A 24,153-nucleotide genomic window follows, 5' to 3' on the forward strand; every position below is an offset into this window, starting at 1 on the left:
AAAACAAAACAACAAATCCGAAAACACGTTAACAAATCCGAAAACACATTAACAAATCCGAAAACACAACGACAAGTCAGACAACCCGGAAAAGGTAGGTATAGTTTGTGAATGGAAACTTGCGTTTCCGGGTTGTCTGACTTGTTGTTGTCTTTTCGGATTTGTTAATGTGTTTTCGGATTTGTTAATGTTTTCAGATTTGTTAATGTTTTCAGATTTGTTAATGTTTTCGGATTTGTTAATGTGTTTTCGGATTTAATAATGTTTTCGGATTTGTTAATGTGTTTTCGGATTTGTTAATGTGTTTTCAGATTTGTTAATGCTTTCGGATTTGTTAATGTGTTTTCGGATTTGTTAATGTTTTCTGATTTGTTAATGTTTTTGGATTTGTTAATGTGTATTAGAATTTGTTAATGTGTTCTCGGATTTGTTAATGTGTTTTCGGATTTGTTAATGTGTTTTCGGATTTGTTAATGTGTTTTCGGATTTGTTAATGTGTATTAGGATTTGTTAATGTGTTCTCGGATTTGTTAGTGTATTAGAATTTGTTAATGTGTTCTCGGATTTGTTAATGTGTTTTCGGATTTAATAATGTTTTCGGATTTGTTAATGTGTTTTCGGATTTGTTAATGTGTTTTCGGATTTGTTAATGTGTATTAGGATTTGTTAATGTGTTTTCGGATTTAATAATGTTTTCGGATTTGTTAATGTGTTTTCGGATTTGTTAATGTTTTCTGATTTAATAATGTTTTCGGATTTGTTAATGTGTTTTCGGATTTGTTAATGTGTATTAGGATTTGTTAATGTGTTCTCGGATTTGTTAATGTGTATTAGAATTTGTTAATGTGTTCTCGGATTTGTTAATGTGTTTTCAGATTTGTTAATGCTTTCGGATTTGTTAATGTGTTTTCGGATTTGTTAATGTTTTCTGATTTGTTAATGTTTTCGGATTTGTTAATGTGTATTCGGATTTGTTAATGTGTATTCGGATTTGTTAATGTGTTCTCGGATTTGTTAATGTGTATTAGAATTTGTTAATGTGATTTCGGATTTGTTAATGTGTTTTCAGATTTGTTAATGCTTTCGGATTTGTTAATGTTTTCGGATTTGTTAATGTGTTCTGGATTTGTTTTGTTTTTGCATTTGTTGTTTTGTTTTTGGATTTGTTAATGTGTTTTGCACTTCTCGGCCACCGTAGTAAACATTAGATCCCTTATTTTGAGACAACGTACTTCAGGTCCAAATTTAAATGCTGATACAAACGTTTTTGTGTACAAAACCTGCACCCCACTAATGTTCTGTTTTATTTTGTGCCATGGTATGTGATCTCCCAGAAGACTAGAGCTTAAAGCTTCTGCACTGAGGGTAATAGTGGACACATATGGTCACTGTGACAGCAGAGGTTTCTTTCTTAACCTCTCTTACTCTTTCTTTGTCTCTATTTGACTTTTTCTGTCCTAGGGGATGCTGACATTGGTGTCTAACTGCATTGATCGTTTGAGTGTCTATAACAGCGCAGCACACTTTGGGGAATGTGTTGGAGAGGAAGCTGGTGCAGCTTGGAAAGACATTCTCAACCTGCTCTATGAGCTCCTTGGTAAGACATTATAATGTCAGAGTGTGTGTGTGTGTGTGCTTATGTACATGTGTGCGTGTGTTTGCTTTTGGGTGTATATTTTTCTATTTATTTATGGTGTTTGTGTGTGTGTGTTTGTTTTTAGTGTGTGTGCACATATGTGTGTGTTTGTGCATGTGTTTTGTTTTTGGGTGTTTATGGTCTGTGTATATATTGTGTGCACTTTTTTGGGTGTTTATCGTGTGTATGTTTGTTTTGGTGTGTGTGTTGTGTTCATTTGTTTTGTAGTGTTTTTAGGTGTGTGTGTGTGTGTGTGTGTGTGTGAGAGAGAGTACAGAGTGGTCTCTCTGGTTTATTAAAGTTTTAGGCATCTCTTGTGGTCACCAGTACTGTACATAGAAGCTGCTGTGTGGCTGAATGATGATTTATTAGAAATGGCAGTCAGACCACTTTATTTTTTTTATTACTGCTGGAAGACTCTTGTGGGGTTTTGATCTGGTATGGCCGTGAATGTGGCTTCTGAGTGAAATATCATTTATAAAATATAGAGAAAGGTTGAATACCATTGAAAGCTATTGGAAATTATGCTATTGAAATCTAAGGGAAAGTAACCAAAGGCTTAATTGCCTTTTACCTTAGTAGAATATTAGCTTTAGGACTTTATGGCAGCTTGAGGATTTTTTTTTATTGCTTTTATGGTTCAGTCAGGGACTCTTACTCTGAAAACATATATCTAAGCAAGTGAAAATTTTCCAAAATAGTTATAGATATATCTATAGATACTCATATTTTATTCTATTCTTTTATATATTTGTTATCTAGAAGGTTCTCCTTATTTGCTTTACCTCTATTTATACCTCCATTTTATTATTTTTTTGGTTCAGCGTTCCAACTTTAATATACTGAACAGTTTTTTTTACCCCTCTGGGTACTGTGATGTCTTATGATATCATATCCTGTTCAGCCCAGATGTTTTCTCAGCAGGTCGCCTTTGAACCCATGATGAAGTATGTCATCTGTCCCTATCAGTGTCTAATAGGACAGTTGATGTTCTTTCCTGACTCTCAGCAAATACCACTGACAGTGCTGTGTCTATTCTAACGAAAAAAATAAAAATAATCAAAACACAAGATACTATTAAGATAATGTGCGAGCTTTAAGATTATGTAACGAGCTACATAAAAATTTGTAAGGTATTTTTAGTTAGTCTTTAGGTGACGGATCAGAAGATTCTGTTTTTGTGTTTTTATTAAAATTTATTTAAAAAGTTATTCAATTATTAAGAGGACATTCATTTTCTATCAGGTATTTTTTTCATTTCTATTGTTTCATATGAGGGGGCACGGTGGCTTAGTGGTTAGCACGTTCGCCTCACACCTCCAGGGTTGGGGGTTCGATTCCCGCCTCCGCCTTGTGTGTGTGGAGTTTGCATGCTCTCCCTGTGCCTCGGGGGTTTCCTCCGGGTACTCCGGTTTCCTCCACCGGTCCAAAGACATGCATGGTAGGTTGATTGGCGTCTCTGGAAAATTGTCCGTAGTGTGTGATTGCGTGAGTGAATGAGAGTGTGTGTGTGTCCTGTGATGGGTTGGCACTCCATCCAGGGTGTATCCTGCCTTGATGCCCGATGACGCCTGAGATAGGCACAGGCTCCCCGTGACCCGAGGTAGTTCGGATAAGCGGTAGAAGATGAATGAATGAGTGAATGTTTCATATGAAATAAAGGATTCCCAGATAATAAGTGAAGTTGTAGTTTGATGGCATGAAAATCATTCATTTAGCTGAGATATTGGCTTGCAGTGGAAAATAAATAACATCATACAGATAGAGATGAAAAAAAAAAGCCCTACACAAAAAAGCCAGGGTCCATGTTAATGACAATTCCCAGTGTAAAGAGTTGCTCCTATTGAAGAAATTCTAATAAAATTCTCCGAAATGTGGTCATTTCCCCTTAAAATTAAAGCGAAGATCCTTAATAAAGATAAAGGTTATTGATAAAGCATCTTAACATCTTTAAAAGTTGTTAAGTGTAGGGAAGAAGACTTTTAAGAAGCTTAAGAGTTTCTTTAGCGGAGGAGAAAATGGCCAAAAGGTGAAGAGGGAGAAGAAATGTGTTGTATACAAAATTTAATAATGATAGCGAGTTAAGGGGGGCACGGTGGCTTAGTGGTTAGCACGTTCGCCTCACACCTCCAGGGTCGGGGTTTGATTCCCGCCTCCACCTTGTGTGTGTGGAGTTTGCATGTTCTCCCCGTGCCTCGGGGGTTTCCTCCGGGTACTCCGGTTTCCTCCCCCGGTCCAAAGACATGCATGGTAGGTTGATTGGCATCTCTGGAAAATTGTCCCTAGTGTGTGAATGTGTAAGTGAATGAGAGTGTGTGTGTGCCCTGTGATGGGTTGGCACTCCGTCCAGGGTGTATCCTGCCTTGATGCCCGATGACGCCTGAGATAGGCACAGGCTCCCCGTGACCCGAGGTAGTTCGGATAAGCGGTAGAAAATGAATGAATGAATGAATGATAGCGAGTTAATAAAATGCTAAAGATTCGTTCATGTAGGAATTATTTTTGTAACCAATCTAATCAGAGATAACTTTTTCGACACAGCATATATACTCCCGTCGCAATGGTATTTACAGATATTCTAAAATCTCTGAAACAGAGCCGAAATGCCACGGCAGCAGAAATGATATAATTTGGCGCTATGATATTTCTGCGCTGTGTCGGAGATGTTTTTATTTACATTTACATAACATTTATTACATTTGTAACATACAGATGTTAGCGCATCTCTAATATGATCGGTCACGAACGTACTGTAATCCCTACACCATATAGCCGCAAATATCAACATAGCGACAAAATGAAGGCTTATTCAAACTAGAAATATATGATAGGTGATAAATATAATAGGTGTTTGAATCCATATACTGTATTCTGACAAACAGACACTTATTTAATCCATGTGTAAACTTTTGCCGTCGACATTTTAGAAATATTGTGGTGCATTTTTATTCAAATTCTGCCCTGATATTTTCCTGATATATTCTCCTTTCTGCTCGATCGGACCTCGGATCTGTGTGTTTCACATGGCGTTTGATTGTGTTGTTATGCTTTGCTATAGAAGGAGAATTAGTGTGCTAGCCACATCTCAGCTGCAGTCATCAGCTCCCAGCATGTGGATACAAAACACACACATGCACAGCGACACCTGTATTTTTTTTCCCTTCTATCGCAACATGACAGAGCTAGTCATGTTTGACCCTGACAGTATGCTCTAAATCTATTTTACGCATCAGTAGGCTCAGGTCATTGACGGTATACGATATATATTTTAATTAATACCCCCAAAATAAAGAAAACCAAGCTGACTGAACGTGTACTTGCATGTCCTTGGAAAGAGAGTGATGTCTATTAAAATTGTAAAATAGCTATAAATGTCTTCCAGCAATGTAATACATTTTGAGGGGATGTGTGATTTCTCTTAATATTCAAGAGTATGCATTTGTTTGCTAACAAGTTAAATCCACCCTTTATTTTTGCCGTTCGGTTTTTAGCCGCTTTGATCCGAGGAAACAGAAATAACTGCACACAATTCTCTCAAAACCTGGACTGGCTGGTCAGCAAGCTGGAGAGACTGGAGTCCTCCTCAGGTAGAACAGACACTTTCATTATTGTCACTGCTGAATAGTTATTTTGCCAGTGTGATAGATTTGATTTGCCGATTTGTAAGTTCATCCCCACACATGCACATCAAATTCATTTAATTGGAATATTTACTGCATCTCTTTGAAACACATGTTCCTATGTGCTGTCCTGTCTTTCTATTGATTCCCCATGCACTGGAGCTTTAATGACTGAATCTGTGCTTCAGGGATCCTGGAGGTCCTTCACTGCATCTTAATCGAAAGCCCAGAGGCGCTTAACATCATTCAGAGAGGACATATCAAATCCATCATCTCACTGCTATACAAACATGGACGCAACCACAAGGTTAGCTTCTGCTGTTTCCTTTTACATCACTGACCAACTAGCGAATGGGTATCATAGTAATGAAGATGATGTTTGTTAAGTAGATATGAGTTATAAGAAATGATTACTTTCCTTCGAATCTGAACAGGGTTCAACATAGAATATATCATTTATTACTTTAATTACCAGGTATGTCTTGTTCGTATCAATTTCAGGGCTATCATATCTCGGTAACATTACTGAGAAAGAGAAAAGAAAGCAATTTTTATGGATTTCTGCATGTAAAATATTAGACACCTCCTTCTTATCATCCATAAAATACTCACTCACTCACTCATTTTCTACCGCTTATCCGAACTACCTCGGGTCACGGGGAGCCTGTGCCTATCTCAGGCGTCAGCGGGCATCAAGGCAGGATACACCGTGGACGGAGTGCCAACCCATCGCAGGGCACACACACACACTCTCATTCACTCACGCAATCACACACTACGGACAATTTTCCAGAGATGCCAATCAACCTACCATGCATGTCTTTGGACTGGGGGAGGAAACCGGAGTACCCGGAGGAAACCCCCGAGGCACGGGGAGAACATGCAAACTCCACACACACACAAGGCGGAGGCGGGAATCGAACCCCCAACCCTGGAGGTGTGAGGCGAACGTGCTAACCACCAAGCTACCGTGCCCCCAATAAAATACTCCGATTTCAGAAAATGTTTTAGCTCATCTGGCTATCAAGCTGAAAATGCATTGTGGGAATTTACCAAATAATGTAGATGTCTCAAATGCATGTAAAAGGATGAACCAGGTTTGTAAGGATACTACTGACACTCTGTTTAAATTTCCCTTTCTGTTTGTAATAAGATCCTAGATGTTCTGTGCTCACTCTGCGTTTGTAACGGCGTAGCTGTAAGAGCCAATCAGAACCTCATCTGCGATCACCTGCTCCCAAAACGAGACCTGTTACTCCAGACACGGCTTGTCAATGATGTCCAAAGGTAAAGACAAAAAGGTTTCTGTAGTGGTCAAAGCACAAAGTTATGCAACTGATTGTATATAAAATAAGAATAAGAAAATAAGAATTTCTGTAATTACACACAGTACTTAGCATAAATGAGTACACCCACTTTGTAAGTTAGTGTAGTAAGAAGTAAGTATCTTTTATAATAAAAAAAAAATAATACATTTTATTCAAAGGTGGTGTTGCAAATATGCAAATGAACACACCCTACAACAATTATTGTAAAAATAAAAATATTATATGTAATATTTTGTATGACATTTATGATTCTTTCAGAGCCTGGATACTGTTAAGAGATTATTTTCCTTCTTAACCCATTTGTCTTCCATATTTTGCCTTTACTGTAACATAGAATGGGTGTCAGGGAAACAAGAGCCTCCACGTAACGGACTCAGACCCAAATGCAGGGAAAACATGTAAAAGGGGTTTAATCTAGTTAAACAACAAAACCACAGACACATGGAAAACGCTAAAGAAAAGACTAGTCAACTAAAATAAACCAGAAAACAGGAGACACGAGAAGGACTCAGCAAACAACAAGCACAAGACGGCAGGTATATATAGAGAGGGCAGTTGGTGAGACACAAGAAACAGGTGTGCAGAGGTGGGAATGGATTAAGGATCGGGCGGGGCAAACACACGTGAGGACAAAACAAATACAAAGAAACATGGCAAAGTCCAAAGGTACAATGATCCCAGTTAGAATCAGGAAGGATCAAGGCAAGGTTGAAGGGAGAGCGTGGAACATGGCGAGATCCAATGGTGGAGCAGGGAACATGGCAGTGAGGCACGTGGGGAGAGTAAGGAACACCGTGGCGAGGCATGTGGGGGGAGCGAGGAACACGTCAGCAAGGCATGTGGGGGAGCGAGGAACACGTCAGCAAGGCATGTGGGGGGAGCGAGGAACATGGCAGCGAGGCATGTGGAGGGGTCGAGGAACACGGCAGTGAGGCATGTGGGAGAGCGAGGAACACGGCAGTGAGGCATGTGGGAGAGCGAGGAACATATCAGTGAGACATGTGGGAGAGCGAGGAACATATCAGTGAGACATGTGGGAGAGCGAGGAACACGGCAGTGAGGCATGTGGGAGAGCGAGGAACACGGCAGTGAGGCATGTGGGGGGGCCAGGAACATATCAGTGAGACATGTGGGAGAGCGAGGAACACGGTAGTGAGGCATGTGGGAGAGCGAGGAACATATCAGTGAGACATGTGGGAGAGCGAGGAACACGGCAGCGAGGCATGTGGGGGGGCGAGGAACACGGCAGCGAGGCATGTGGGGGGGCGAGGAACAAATCAGTGAGACATGTGGGAGAGCGAGGAACACGGCAGCGAGGCATGTGGGGGGGCGAGGAACAAATCAGTGAGACATGTGGGAGAGCGAGGAACACGGCAGTGAGGCATGTGGGGGGGCGAGGAACAAATCAGTGAGACATGTGGGAGAGCGAGGAACACGGCAGTGAGGCATGTGGGGGGGCGAGGAACAAATCAGTGAGACATGTGGGAGAGCGAGGAACATGGCAGCGAGGCATGTGGGGGGGACGAGGAACATACTGTATCAGTGAGACATGTGGGGGGTCGAGGAACATATCAGTGAGACATTTGGGGGGGCGAGGAACACGACAGTGAGGCATGTGGGGGTCGAGGAACATATCAGTGAGACATTTGGGAGAGCGAGGAACATGGCAGCGAGGCATGTGGGGGGGGCAAGGAACATATCAGTGAGACGTGGGGGGGCTGAGGAACACGACAGTGAGGCATGTGGGGGTTCGAGGAACATATCAGTGAGACATTTGGAAGAGCGAGGAACATGGCAGCGAGGCATGAGGGGGGGGCGAGGAACATGGCAGTGAGGCATGTGGGGGGGCTGAGGAACATGGCAGTGAGGCATGTGGGGGCCAAGCGTCGTCCACAGTCGAGCAGAAGAGCCAAACGACGTCCACAGCCGAATAAAACATGGACAGGGATGCATACTGTAAGGATGCATACTGTAGGCATGGTGTTATAGGAAAATAATAAACAGCAGCATGGTGCGATGCAGAGGTCTATTATTGTCCAACAACAGCCTGTCAAGTTTTTCTTCCTCTTATACCAGTTTCTCAGTGATTACATTTTAAATCATTTATGATTTTTAATCATTTTAAACTATTTATAGCTGAGACTTTTTCCATAAATATTATAGAATTGTGTCCTTACAGAAAGCGACAGTGATTCTTAAATAATCGAACGGACGAGATGTTTCCAAAGAAATTAGAACATATTAAAATTAGTGCATTAATATTATGGAATCCATTCATTTATTGATTTATTTTATATTTTATATTTGGTGAAACTGGTGATCGATTATCCAGAAACTATCTAAACTTATCATTTGAATTGGACCTGGCACTATTGTCAGAAGCACTGTTATAGAGAATGAATCAGCTTTATTGAACAGTCAGAGTAGAGAATTTGGCAGTGCTAAAACAAGGGGACTTTTTGTATTTTTCCATGTCATGTGTGTTGAGCAGGTGAATGAAATGGTATTTTTTCCCAATAGGCTAAATTTGAATACATAATTCATCACCCTGTCGGCTTTAAAAATAATTACATGCGTTTGTGTTAAAAATGCCAACTAGGCACCAAGGTGTGTTACATTAACACTCTATGTGTTGATTCAAACACATCTGTTTTCAGAGTGTTGCACTTTCCTCAGGCTCTGTAAACATCAACTTTACAGATTTTCATCATTTACGAAGCTCATTCAAACAAACTGTTCTGTTCTGTTTTCTTTTCTATATTGATAGCATGAGACCTAACATCTTTCTGGGAGTGAGAGAAGGTTCAGCTCAGTACAAGAAGTGGTACTTTGAGCTGATGATAGACCAGGTAGAGCACTTTGTAACCAGCGAACCTTCTCACCTGCGAGTCGGGTGGGCTTCCTCCAAAGGCTATGCCCCCTACCCAGGGGGTGGAGAGGGCTGGGGGGGTAACGGAGTTGGAGATGACCTCTATTCTTATGGCTTTGATGGACTTCACTTGTGGTCAGGTATATGCTTTAAAATAGATTGAAGCCTGTTTTTGTTTTATTATTGATCTAGTTGGGTTGTCTTTATGTATAAATATATATTGGGGTAATTGGGGTAATATATTGGGGTAATTTGTTCCGGCAGTCCACACAGAATATATATGTGTAAAATTCTGATTTGAAATTAGAAAGAGCAGATATCACAATTATAAGGCACTAACTGACTCCGCTGTGTTGACAGACAGTTCTCTATGTTTGCGTGTCAATGTTTGTGCTGCAGGTCGAATCCCACGGAGAGTAGCTTCAGTAAACCAGCACATACTTACCTCAGATGACGTAGTCAGCTGCTGTTTGGATCTTGGAGCGCCAAGCATCTCCTTTAGAATCAACGGGCAGCCTGTACAAGGCATGTTTGAGAGCTTCAACACAGACGGTCTCTTCTTCCCTGTTGTCAGCTTCTCCGCTGGGGTCAAGTATGTACTGTAATAGTACAAATAAGAGGGATTATACCATATATGGCCAAAAGTTAGTGGAGCATCACATGTAAAAATACATATTGAATATTCCGTTACAGATTTAGTCCTTTATTTGTAATAAAAAATAACCTCCAATCTTCTGGGAAGGCTTTCTAGATGATTTTGGAATGAGAATGTGGGGATTTGCCCTCAATCAGCCACAAGAGCCTTAGTGATGTCGGAAACTTGTTCCAGGCGAGGAGGACAGGAGCACAGTTAGGAGGTGCTTTGTGCAAACCACTCAGTTTCTTCCACTTTAAATTTGGCAAACCACGTTTTCCTGGACTTTGCTTTGTGCACAGGGGCACTGTCATGGAATGTGGTAGCCTAGTGGTTAAGGTGGGTTACCATTCAGAAGGTTGTGAGTTGAAATCCCAGTTCCACTAAGCAACCACTGAGCAAGGCTCTTAACCCTCAATTGCTAAATAAAAATGAGAGAAAAATGTAAGTCTCTCTGGATAAGGTTGTCTGCCAAATGCCGATCGTAATGTAATGAAATGTAAATGTAATGTAACGTCAGCTAGAATATCTTTGTGATCCTTAGTTCCAGAGGACATGGATGTACAAAGTCATCCAATACCATTATGTGCTTCCAATTTTGTGGCAACAGTTTGAGAAAAAAACACGTATGGGCGTGATAGCAGGTGCCCACAAACTTTTGGCCTTATATTATACAGTATTTGTGTATATACTGTATGTTTGCACAGTACATTGGGTTTAAGTGTCACAGTTCGATAAGCTTTCAGACAGAATTAGGTTTTAAGCTCTGACATGCTGTTGCAGTGTAATTGTTTCTCATTGCTTCTATTACTCAGCTGCTTTAAAACATACTGCCATGTTTCTTTATTGCCTTGTTGGAGTACAGCTTAGTTTTAAACCTTATTCACACTCACACACTTACATTTATTCTTTTTGCTGGTAAAATGTTAGAGGTGTATTTTCTTTAACATGTTGAGTGTTAATAATATTCATAGAAAATGTCATGAGCAGCTTTAAAAAAAGCTTTAAAGCTGAGCATTGAGTACATGGTGGGCATGTTAAAGATGCCCTGCCACACGTATTTCATTACTTTTGTGGTAATGTCTGAAGTTTACCATGGACTCTGTAAGATTTTTTTGTGGAAAAAATGCCTTGATTACCTTGTTTCAAGCCATTCTAGTGTGGTATAGAAAGCCTGCAGGAAGACTCAGCTTGATTTGCGCCAGTTCTCATTAATATTCAATGAGCTATGCTGCTTGGCTCCGATTGGCTAACCGCTAGGATATGAGAGCATGACTATTCATTCACACAGCGCAATAAGTAGCCTAGGCTAGAGGAAATTTTTTACAATCACCTTGAATTGCGGCAGAATGGCTTCTTCACAAGCCCGTTGACGTTCAGCCATCCTTGCTGTTTAGGAAACTCACTGAGCTACACGAATTCTGTGGGCGAGGTCTCAAGTGGGAGAGCTCATGAATAGTAATGAGCTCAATCATTACTACGTCACACTGAGCAGCTTTTCCAACTGTCCTGATTTCTCCCCTTATTTCTTTTAAGTGGCTAGAACTGACCGGGGAGGTAACAGTTCGTTTTCACATTCACGACACAACACAAACACATATGGACCTAACACATATCAAAAAAATACAAGTAAAAACGGTTTTGTGTGGAAGGGCACCAAGGGTTAGGGTTAGTAATCCTGGAACTTGCAATCACATTCAGCTTTTATCATTGTATTCAGTGTTATCACGGTATTGAATTACATTACGAAAACAGGCTGAAAATAACAAATTTAATTCTCATAATAACAAGTTTAATGTATATTTTTAATAATAAAAAGAACTATGGACATTTAAACACAAATAAATATAAATAAAACAATATACAATAAAAATGGATAAAGTGGACAGATTTTTCAAAGAGAATAAAGTGCAAATTGCAAACGAACTCAGCTTCTGCATTAAAGAGAACTATTGATAATTGAGAAGAATTGATAATGAACATTTTCAACCAGTCCCTAGTAATCTTTTCTGAACTGGTATGTTGTAGTCCTGATTAAAGTGCAAAAAATGTGAGCATGTTTAATAGGGGTTTGATTTCAGAGAAGGAACTTGTTTCTTCAAAAGTATACATCATGTTATAATAAATTGATTTCATTGTTTATTAAGCTTTTGTTGGTAAGTGTGTCTGAAGAGGCCAGCTGCAAATGGTTTTCCATTCGAAAGCCTTACCGGGTGTTTAGAGAACACTGGAAAGTAAGAGGAGGCTATATTAGTTTAGTTTAGAGACAGAGGTTACTGAGTGTTAGCAAGTTGACAAATCTAAAAAGTTGATACATGATCAGTTAAAAACACTTTGTGATGATGATTCATTTTGTTATGCACTGCTCATTTTGCAAGTCTGTCTCTATTTGAATAAATATATCATTACTTACACATTGCTATTGCACACTGGCACTGCCACCTACAGTGGCCGAGAAGTGCAAAGCACATTAACAAATCTGAAAACAAAACAGCAAATCCGAAAACACATTAACAAATCCGAAAACACATTAACAAATCCAAAAACACATTAACAAATCTGAAAACACATTAACAAATCCAAAAACACATTAACAAATCCGAAAACACATTAACAAATCCGAAAACACATTAACAAATCCGAAAACACATTAACAAATCCAAAAACACATTAACAAATCCAAAAACACATTAACAAATCCGAAAACACATTAACAAATCCGAAAACACATTAACAAATCCAAAAACACATTAACAAATCCGAAAACACATTAACAAATCCAAAAACACATTAACAAATCCGAAAACACATTAACAAATCCGAAAACACATAAAAGTGAGCAAAAAAATCCGAAAAATTGTTGATGTGTTTTTTGATTTGTTAATTTGTTTTCGGATTTGTTAATGTGTTTTGCACTTCTCGGCCACCGTACTTACCTTTTACCAAAACTGTTAGCATATAAATTTAAACAAATACATTTCTCACTCGTTACATGTTACACTGTACTTCAATTTAAAAAAAAAACTAATTTTACAAATGAAAAAATTCTTTTTAGTCTGTTTCATTTTCTTAAGCACGTAGATTTAAGCAGTCAGGGTATTCATAAAGATTCTTAGTGCAAAGAGTTGCACCTAGTGATGTAATTCTAAGAAAATTCTTAGAAATGTGGGTGTTTCCCCTTAAAATTAAAGAGAAAATTCTAGAAGAAAAAAAAGTTATTCATAAAGCATCTTAACCCTTAAAAGAGCTTTTATGGTCAAAAAGTGTTAGCAGTAATGAGGGCCGAAGAAGAGGCGAAGAAATGTGTTGCATACAATATTTAATAATGATAGTGAGTTAATAATATATATATATATATATATATATATATATATATATATATATATATATATATATATATATATATATATTTATATACAGTATATATATATTCTGCTGTTATGGCATTTAGAGATACGCTGAAAACTCCGAAACAGAGGTGAAATGCCATAGTGGCAGAAATGAAATAATTTGCCATTTAACATAGAGAATTTTGACCATCTGTAATATGATTGGTCAAGAACGTAATCCCCACACGACATTACCTCAGATATCTTAACATAGGGAAAAAGTGAAGGCTTATAATAGACCAATAATTTAAAAGCACTCCTAAATTCTTTTATTGAACAACCAATCACAGTCTTGAAGATAATGCATCACACCTAGCCACAGGTTCAGCCCCGCCTCCTCTCTCAGGTAAGAGTTTTTGTATTTTTCTTGTTCAGAGTTTCTATGAGATTTGTCCTGAATCATTCTTAAGCTAAGACTCCTAATTAGATATTTCTAAGATAAATTAGGAGCTCTTTGAGATTATTCTTTATGAAATCGGGCCCAGCCCATCTTGGACTGACTTCTTTATCATGCAGGAGGACTTGTCCAGAGACATGCTTATTTTTATGTTCTTTCTCACCCACTCATTCCTTGTTTATGTCTGCAGGGTGCGCTTCCTTTTAGGTGGTCGCCATGGTGAATTCAAGTTCCTTCCCCCATCAGGCTATGCTCCCTGCTATGAGGCACTGCTTCCTAAAGAAAGGATGCGAGTAGAACCAGTAAAGGAGTACAAAAGGGATGCGGATGGAGTTAGAGATTTGCTGGGCACCACACAATTTCTGTCACAGGCTTCTTTTATACCCACACCAGTGGACACCACTCAGGTATGGACACTATTATTTTGCCTCTAGATGTAAATAAATGTGTGATAAAGTGTGTTGCATTCCATACTTTGTTTGGAATGAGTGTATTTGTCCCTCACCACAACCCTGTCCAGGAAAACGATTACTAAAAGTGAGCAAGAGTAAATGTAATTAGAGTGTACAAAACTGCTGACAGTTTGAGCAATGGTACAGTACATAACCTGGAAAGTTTGCTGTCTCTTTAGTTACACAGTGACACATACACATTGAGTTTGACTCCACTCAAGACCACATCGGGTTCCACGTTAATGTAAAGGCAAGCAAAGGATTCGGTGTCTGCCCAGATGGCACAGGGTCAATGAATCTAAACATTTAACTATAAGAAAATTATTGCCTGGTCTTTCATTATAATAATAGTTAATTGGTTTAGTTATAGTTGGTTTATAACAGAGCCTAATTTTACTAAGACCATAAAGACCCTGGTAAACTTACAAAAACAATGTAAATAGTATATCGTCGCTGTCGGGCGGAATCCTCGTATCTCCAAAACCGTTATTTTTCAGGAAATAAAAAAAACGCTGTACCTTATCTGCAGTGCACAGGGTTTAGTCCGCGTTGCAGTGGATTGTCTTGCGCTAAATTCCTGTCCTCAGACGAGCACCAGAACTAGTGGGGGTCAAGATTTTTTTTTCTTTGAGCCCAGTGTTTTGAAGACATTTACCTCAGAAGACGTGTTGATTCGTTGCGACTCTTATTAAGGAGAAATATGCCGCGAAGCTCTCCCGCAGAGTGAGGAAGAGATGGACAGTTGAAGTGTCCAATGGAGTTATGAGATTTGCGCTCAAGCTTTTTTCAAGACTTTAGATTGGTTAATAACTTGTAAAAATAACAGACCCATGTGGGGACTGACCAATAGTATCGATATGTGAAAAAATATGAAATTGACCAAATTTGGACATACGAGGTTTCCGCCCGACAGCGACGATATAATACTTATATTGAAATTTTATTAATTTATTTAATCTCTTTAGCTCTATTATTTGCTTTATATTATTATATTTATGAAATATACCCGTGTTGCAACTTCTTGTTTGAAACCAGCACTGGTCATTCCCCTGCAATTAAAAAATGCTTAATAATATTATAAAGAAATTCATTCATCTTCTACCGCTTATCCGAACTACCTCGGGTCACGGGGAGCCTGTGCCTATCTCAGGCGTCATTGGGCATCAAGGCAGGATACACCCTGCACGGAGTGCCAACCCATCGCAGGGCACACACACACACACACACTCTCATTCACTCACGCACTCACCCACTACGGACAATTTTCCAGAGATGCCAATCAACCTACCATGCATGTCTTTGGACCGGGGGAGGAAACCGGAGTACCCGGAGGAAACCCCCGAGGCACGGGGAGAACATGCAAACTCCACACACACAAGGTGGAGGCGGGAATCGAACCCCCAACCCTGGAGGTGTGAGGAGAACGTGCTAACCACTAAGCCAACGTGCCCCCTATTATAAAGAAATTTTCTCCAAAATAATATCTTCCTGGTTTTTAAATCAACAAACATCATGTGAAACACTTTCAGATTATGCCATACAGTATGTGTCTGCAACTGTATTGTGAGGATGAACACTATTGTTCCTAACGATGTTTGGATTGCGATCTGGTGACCGTATAATTTACATGATTTTCATCCTTGTTAAACCATTTAATCTTAAACTACCTCCCTGTAGCCTCAGACTCATGTTTTTAGCTGACAGGATTGGACACCCACGTGGTCTTCAGCTGTTGTATGTTCTGAGATCTGAGTTTTCCTCTCACCAAGGTTGTACAAAGTCATTATTTCATTTATGGTAGCCGTCCTGTCAGCTTGAACCTGTTTGGCCATTTTCCTCTGACCTCCCTCAAGGCATTTGCACCTGCAGAACTGTTACTCACTTCATGTTTTTGTTTATCATGCGATTCTTTCAGAAGAAAACCCAGGAGATCAGCAGTTTTTGAAATACTCAATTCAGCCTGTTTGGCAACAATAACCTTGCCCTGGTCAAAATCAATGAGGACCTTTTTTCTTTCTTTTTTTTTTTTTTCATTTTAATGTTTGATGTGAATATTAACTGAAGCTCTTTACCTGTAACTGTAGGATTTTAAGCACTGTGCTTAGGCTGGTTGGATAACTGCATGATTGAGAAGGTGTACAAGTCTTCCTAATAAATATCACTTAGTGTATAAGGACACACACAAAGAGTTTACACAACTTCACAGATATCGCTCAAGTATTTTAATATTTTTTTATTTTATTTAACTAAAAAGAGCATAGCATGTTCAACAAAACAAAATAACATATTAAAGGCAGGGTCTCTGTTGTTTGAAAGCCAATGTTGACATTTGAAATCACCAAAATAAGCACGCCCCTAACCCAAATAGGTCACACCACTATTTTGAGAGCTCCGCCCCACACATACACCAGACAAGTATAACCCAAGTATAACCCAGACAACTATTATGGCGGAATAGAAATGTGTTTTTGTAGTACTGTGTGTTGTACCGTGTAAGGTTTATCTCCGATTCATGCGGAAGACGTTCAGTGCTGGAAAGCTGATCCTATACTAACACGGTCCTACTTCTTGCCTTATCGTAAGCCTTTCTTCGCTTTCTTTCTTTGTTTTTATCCGCCAAGTCAGTGTTAAAACCGCTTTCTGCTAATGTCACACATGCGCACTGAACACTCTCTCCGCCGCATATTGACAAGCCCCGCCCCTTTCTGCTCATTGGCTACACGTTAGTTTTGTTTTTGTTTTGTTTGGCGGCCCAACGCAGTTTTCTGAAGCATTTCTCAAACAACAGAGACCCCACCTTTAACAGAGTGACCAAGATCCAACCAATAACCCGTCTCTTATTTTAATAATTGTTGAAAAATAAATTAACAAATGGCTCATTGTTAACCCTTTTTTATGTCACAGATTGTCATGCCTCCTCACCTGGAAAAAGTACGTGACAGGCTGGCTGAGAACATCCATGAACTATGGGCCATTAACAAGATTGAACTTGGCTGGACTTATGGCAAGGTACAACTACAAAAAAAAAAAAAAAACCAACAGGCCTGATAGCACATACCATTTTAACACATAACCATACATTTTAGTTCTGAGAAGACACTTTACAGTACACTCAAAATTTCATCCACACCAATGTTTCAAAAGCATACCACTGAAACCTTTTAGAATTAAATCAGATTCTTCCTCTAAAGTTTTATATTAGCCAAAGCTTGTTCAGTGCTTCACTTTGCTTTCTCTTTTATAATTTGCTGATCAAATTAAACAGAGGGTAAGTGAAAAAGATTTTGGTTCATTGAGCAATTGAAACCATCTACTCCATACTAATTTCCATATGTTTCAGATTGCTCAGTTCGGTCATTTCTCCCATTTTGGGTATGATTGATATTACTTTAAAATATGATTGATTTACTCAGATTAAAGGGCTGAATTGGTAACAGCACACACTTGCTGCAGGTATTACCCTTGCCATATCACTATTTCAGGACTTTCAGAATTTTCCAGTACCCATTTAGAATTGAGTGTAAATATTCCTATGTAATTAATTCAGTTTAGACGGATTCATTTCTGTCTGTAAAGCCAGACCATCATTTGAATCAGGTAACTATCAGTAATCTTCTCTTCTTTATTTTAACTATAAATGGCTGTAAGTCCAAAGTAGGCCCTTTAAGACAAATTCATCATCAAAAACGCAGCGCTTGTATATTCGTACTACAAATATGATTAATGTGTTGTCTTATATTGATCATATTTCTATGTACATTCTCCCTGATTTCCTTCTCCTAAGCCCTGAATATCTGAGTCTCTTTTTGTACTCCGGCCAGTTTTTCTGTTCCTTATATTATTTTAATAGAGTCCTCAATTGGGGCCAAGAGCGACCGTTATGTCAGGTCGAGCTCTTCCCTTATTAATCTGCCATCATTGAGGTCCAGCTGTTGTGGGCAGGAATTTCTATCTGTTTTTAATGAGACCTTGTTAACTTTGGGGTGATGTAACGTTGGCTGGAGAACTGAGATCAAAATGTAAATGCATCTGGCACAATTGATGATGGCTTTACATTATTAAGGTATCATGTGAGCTTACTTATATTTCTCTAGACATGCAGTTACTCCTTTGTGTCCAGCAGTGATGCTCTGTTTGCAGAAAGGACTACAAATAAATCAAATAATAAACACAGGATTAGGCTTCTACCGAAGGTGTAATTCACAATAACTAATAGAACATTAATCTGTATTTTTAAAGCATGTCTGAGTTTTAAATAAATCATTGCTGGTAACGTGTACAATACTGTTATAGGTTACTGTGCAAAGACTAAGCAGAAATGAATGACTAGTTCTTTATTATCGCTAAGATTACTGTGAATAGCTACTCAGGACCACTAATTAATTGCTCATTAAGAATGCTTGGCGTTAGTAACTTGCATGGCAAAGTTCACTAATAATGCTCTTCCAAGCGACCCTACCCTTCATTTACACCTTGCGTCTGGCTCTGCTGCCACATACAACACTGCAGTTGACTGGCATCCATTGCCACACAGTGGTGGCACAACAAGAGCCTTTCTTATAACATCAGCAAAACAAGAGAAGTCTGTACACAAGTACACATACTATCACACATCAAAATAGCTGCCGTGGAAAGACTCGTAAACTTTAGATACCTTCGTCTTTACTTTGCCAATGACCTAACTTGGTCCCACCACACCGAGGCAATCACAAGGTCTGCCTGCTAGAAGCTGACAAACGTTGAAATGATCCCTAAAAGCTTTAGCAATGTTTACCATTGTATTATAGAGAGCATCCTAACTGGCTGTACTGAATGCCAGTCCAGAGAGTGCTGAGAATAACAGAGCGCTTATCAATGGCAACAGACTCCAAGCCATTCAAGATGTCCACCAGACATGGGGCCAGAAGAAAGCTCACAAACTTGTTTGCCACCTGGCAAGTTCGTTATGAGCTTTTTTACCTGTGTAACATGTTACATGCAGGCTATTAGGCTCCTAAACAGCCTATTGGCCAGCTCATTGAGATTCCCAGTGTCACTTAATCACTTTACTTTGATTTCCTTTCATTTTACAATCGACATCAAATTGAATGTAACACATTATAATATAAAGAATTGTGTGTGTGTGTGTGTGAATGTGTGTGTGTGTGTGTGAGCGCGTGCATGCACATGTGCATGTTTCACTTTATGACACTGTTCCAGATTATCATGTACTATGAAATAATGGAACTTTTATGTAATTAGCAATGTGTAAAGTATTAAAAGAGGAAGGTGAGACTAATGTATCAATTGGGAAAGTAATAGAGTTAACTAAGTTCCCATTCTGATCGCCTCTTCTTCCGGAAATTTTTTCATCAATCCTGACGTTCTACCCCTGGTTGGAGTCCCGGTGTTCTCCCTGCCAGGGATTTATCTGCATGGTCAGCCAGTGACTCATGGGATTGTTGTGGGTGGAGCCGCCGGAGACTGTCATGCCTTCTTTGAACCAATGTTGTGTCAGTTCAGCTGTATGGTCTGGTTTTTATCAGCACTCATTTGAAGACTTTGGCAGGAAGGAATTAGTGTTGGGTCTAGAGTGAACTTGCTGATTGTGCTGACCCATGAGTTCCTCAGGAGCTCTTGGTTGCACAATTATAAATTGTTGTAGAAAGGGCATTATTTACATTTACATTATTTACTGTCACCCAAAATAAGGATGGATTCCATTCTGAGCCTCTCAAGGTTTCTTCCGCAGGTAGTTTATCCTTGCCAGTGTCGCCTTTGTCTTGCTCACTAGGGGCAGGGATTGATGTTAGAAATATATTGTAACTTAATTTTTAACATTAATGTTTGTAAAAAAAAAAATTTCTGTTTCTACACTTTCGCAAAGCTGCTTTGGGACAATGTGAATGTTAAAAGCACTATACAAATAAATTGAATTGAATTATATAGTAGTTCTGCAGGAGAAACTCTAACTACTGCTTATGTAAGATGCAATTACTATGTAAGATGCAATTAGTAGTAGTAACATGCTTGTTAATAAAGAACTATTCATCCATTCTCTGCATACACACATAGGCCCTGGTTTACTGAGATGCCACTTAAGGAGCACTAATTTGCAAGTACAGTTTCCAAAAAAAAAATAATAATAATAATTGTATGAATGTGTCATGTGCAAGATTGAAGGAAATAAAAAAACTGAAATGAAGAATTATGTTCTGATTATTCAGGGTGTTAAGATATATTCAAATAATGAGGCAGATATTTGCACTGAACAGTTTTTCCCAATTGTTTGCACACTAAACCTGGAACATGAACATGCCACAAAACTGGGCTATTGTCTGGCTTTCTGATACTTCACCTCATAAAAGATTTATTTACCCTCTCTTTCATGACTGAAACACAGGCCATGAAGCAGTACATTGAGGAGGAACTAGCAGCAGTGTTCATCCGTTCTTCCACATTCCCGGCAGCTGACGGAATGTTCTTCTTGGAAAAAAATGATGGTGGTCTACGGCCTTTCACTTAACTATAGAGGACTTAATTCTATTACAGTCCGCTACCCTTACCCCCTTCCACAAGCATTAAAAAGTTGCTGAGAGTTCTAGGCCTTGCCAATTTTTATCCAGAACTATAGCAGTGTGGCTTCCCTCCATATGCCACTACTATGTGGGAAGCCCAAAGGGTCTTTGACCACCTCAAATTCTGCTTTACCACAGCACCCATCCTCCACCACCCTGATCGCAATATCCCATTCTTGTTAGAGGTGGATGGATCCAACTGTGGTATCAGAGCTGTGCTATCACAGCATCATGGAGATCCTGGTAAATCATTTCCATGCGCCTTTTTAATACGTAAACTGACCCCTGCTGAAACTTACTATGACATAGAGAACAGGAAACTACTTTCTATCAAGGCAGCATCGGACGAGTGCCTCCAAAAATAAAAAAATACTGATGCTGATTTCCCACAGCCATGGAGAGAGCAAAATCAAATTTTCACAATGCATTTCATATCTACGGCCTACCCGAGTACATTGTATCAGACCGGGGAATTCAGTTTAGCTGTACCTGTAGGGCCTTATGTGAACAGTTGGGAGATAACATCAGCATTGACTGTGAATGTATTATAGGCAGGAACAGCACTCATGGAGCGAATTCCTCTACTATGCCTAAAACTCTTTTGATTTATTCTTACACTGGCCTCATGCTTTTCCAATGCATGCTGGGTTATCAACCCCCCTTGGTCTACTGGTCTGGAAAAACATCTGATGTGCCAGTTGTAGATGATTGGTTTTATCAGAGTCAGTCAGTGTGGAGGAGTGCCCACGTGCATGAATGCGTGGGTTTGACAATTTGTGGCAAAAAAAAACATTTTTTATTAAGAGTTAAAACAGTTTGAATGCAGTCTTTGCTTTTGCTAGAGGTTTGTCACGTTGTTCATTTTTTGTTTTGTGCTTTGTGTTTTGGGACAATGGGCCAAAGTCTCAGCAAATGTGTGTACACAACTGGGAAAAACTGTAATATAAAACCAAATTTACTGTGTTAACATTAAAGCATTATCAATTAATAAAGCAATTGATTTACTTTGATGTTAAAAAACCAGAAATGGGCATGCATAAATTTAATAACTACCCATAGGGTAAGCAATTATTATTGCCAAAGTGACTTTCAGGTGGCAGTAAATTGTATTCTGGATAATAAGCAATTTCAGTGATTAGCATCCTGCATGTCTTACTTTTTGACTGAAGCATCCGAAGTTGCAAAACAGACAAGATGTGCTATTTTCAAATATGTTATATGCATAATCCTTTATCAGTCCTCTATAAATACTAATAAATAAGCTTTTTGCATGATATGGTTTTTTTACACACACAAAATTTTAGTAAACCAGGGCATTACTATTCCAGACCATGATTCCTATACATTACATAAAATTCCATTCCTTCTTCCTAAATCTATGTGTGTTTTTGAATACCGTTCATTATACAGTACTTTTCTTCTCTCTCTTTTATAGCAATCAACAGTCAGTTTCAGGGTTACTATGGCTGACATAATGCAATTGTTTTTATTTTTGCCACTTGCGTCTTTTTTCTTGCTGTTTTTTAACAGCTGATCCAATGTGCCGTAATGATTTATGTGCTGTCCTTCCTCAGATAAGGGATGATAATAAAAGGCAGCACCCGTGCCTGGTGGATTTCTCAAAGCTGCCTGAAACAGAGAGGAATTACAACCTGCAGATGTCAACAGAGACGTTAAAGTAAGACCTCTGTGGGTGTGGACGAATGTATTTAAATGCCATTTGACAGTGATTACATGTCAACCTGCTTTAAATATGTGCTATACAGCTAAAAACACCAAAAAATACCATCGCTGATTTATTAGTGTAGTGAGAAGTGTGGTGTTATAGAAAATTAATCCACACTGGGGTGGTTTGAGACAACCCAGTAAAGACAAGGGTTCTGGATGATACCTGCCACATGATTTTGTGTGCATGTGAAGAAGCAGCAGCAATGCAAGTGCCGTTGTTCACACACTCGCCTGTGAATCTTTATCTTGAGGAATAAAAAGCCATATCCTCTATAGATGACAGACACCCTGTCTAGCAGGTCTCTATATCGTAAAGTGTTTAGCGATTTTATTTAACTTTCAGGCATGGTCATGGACATGTTCATTGGCTGCATCTAAAAATATGGGCTGAATATTCTGGGCTGAATATATGATAATAGTGAATGGTGCATTAAACCATGTTCTAGACATGAGAGATTTTTAAAAAATAAAATTCAAACACTCACTGCAATAGGAAAACTGATTATTGTTAATGCTTAATAACACTAAAGAATCCTACAGAAATATACGATTTTGAGAGATTTGACATTTCTGAAGATTTTCTTACATAATTCATATTCATATTTCTATTATTTATTAGTACAATAAAATAATATAATAAAAGAGCAGATTTTAAGTTTCTCTCATGACCTAATTTGTAAATCAAGTGAACCCTACATTGAGAAACCACCCTGGAATATAGCAATGTGAGCGCAATATCTCAGCAGCTCTGGATGATGTGTTTTTAGGACTCTTTTGGCTCTGGGCTGCCATGTGGTTCAGTTCAATGTCAACGCTGAGGAGGAGCTGAAAAAAGTGAAACTCCCAAAGAAGTAAGTCTGTTGCAGCAGTCAGTGGCGAGCGATAACTTGCTAGCGGATAATAAAGAACAACAGCAAAAGGCATTCATTCAAAGGACTAATGTGATTTATAATCTAGTTCGATTCTAAGAACTAATTCTACACTCAGTATTAATTTCACAAAAAGCATTTGAGACATGTGCACTTATGTACACGTTGTTTATTGCAGAGCATCTATGTATTTAGACTAAAATCAGACCCCAATATTAGAATGCTAAAAATTGAGTTATTAATATAATAGGAATATACATTAGAAAGCTAATAATTAGGTTATTAGAGAATAACGCACTGAACGTCACAACCTTTGCTATGCTTTCTCGAAGCTACATGATGTCTAATGGCTATAAGCCCATGCCACTGGAGCTTTCAGAAGTGAAACTGAGCCCTGCACAGGAGCTGCTTGTTGACAAGTTGGCTGAGAATGCACACAACGTTTGGGCCAAAGATCGGGTTAAACAGGGCTGGACCTATGGCATACAGCAGGTAATAAAGGTTGTTGTTCTGATTTGGTGATTTCTGTTGATGACATTTATGGACTACATACTGTACATTTGTCTAATACAGTAATCCAGAAGATTAAGGCCACCAATCTATTTAATTTAACTTTGATTAAATCAAGTATTTCACCAACAGCACAAGCAAGACAAACTACTGTATGTGCAATA

At 38.9% G+C, this 24,153-nt stretch overlaps 1 protein-coding gene across 1 annotated transcript in view; it reads left to right on the forward strand.

Annotated features, from left to right (window-relative positions):
* LOC132852817 (ryanodine receptor 3) overlaps positions 1 to 24,153 on the forward strand; it is a 177,375-nt gene that overhangs the window by 71,910 nt on the left and 81,312 nt on the right. Inside the window, exons 14-24 of the mRNA XM_060880264.1 lie at positions 1,462 to 1,597; positions 5,128 to 5,223; positions 5,445 to 5,563; positions 6,410 to 6,543; positions 9,352 to 9,593; positions 9,853 to 10,045; positions 14,064 to 14,280; positions 17,230 to 17,334; positions 22,457 to 22,560; positions 23,378 to 23,461; positions 23,812 to 23,971. Of these exons, the coding sequence (XP_060736247.1) occupies positions 1,462 to 1,597; positions 5,128 to 5,223; positions 5,445 to 5,563; positions 6,410 to 6,543; positions 9,352 to 9,593; positions 9,853 to 10,045; positions 14,064 to 14,280; positions 17,230 to 17,334; positions 22,457 to 22,560; positions 23,378 to 23,461; positions 23,812 to 23,971 (1,590 nt within the window). The remainder of the gene's footprint in view (positions 1 to 1,461; positions 1,598 to 5,127; positions 5,224 to 5,444; positions 5,564 to 6,409; positions 6,544 to 9,351; positions 9,594 to 9,852; positions 10,046 to 14,063; positions 14,281 to 17,229; positions 17,335 to 22,456; positions 22,561 to 23,377; positions 23,462 to 23,811; positions 23,972 to 24,153) is intronic.

Source organism: Tachysurus vachellii, chromosome 10 (assembly GCF_030014155.1).
Source record: "Tachysurus vachellii isolate PV-2020 chromosome 10, HZAU_Pvac_v1, whole genome shotgun sequence".
Taxonomy (NCBI): Eukaryota; Metazoa; Chordata; class Actinopteri; order Siluriformes; family Bagridae; genus Tachysurus; species Tachysurus vachellii.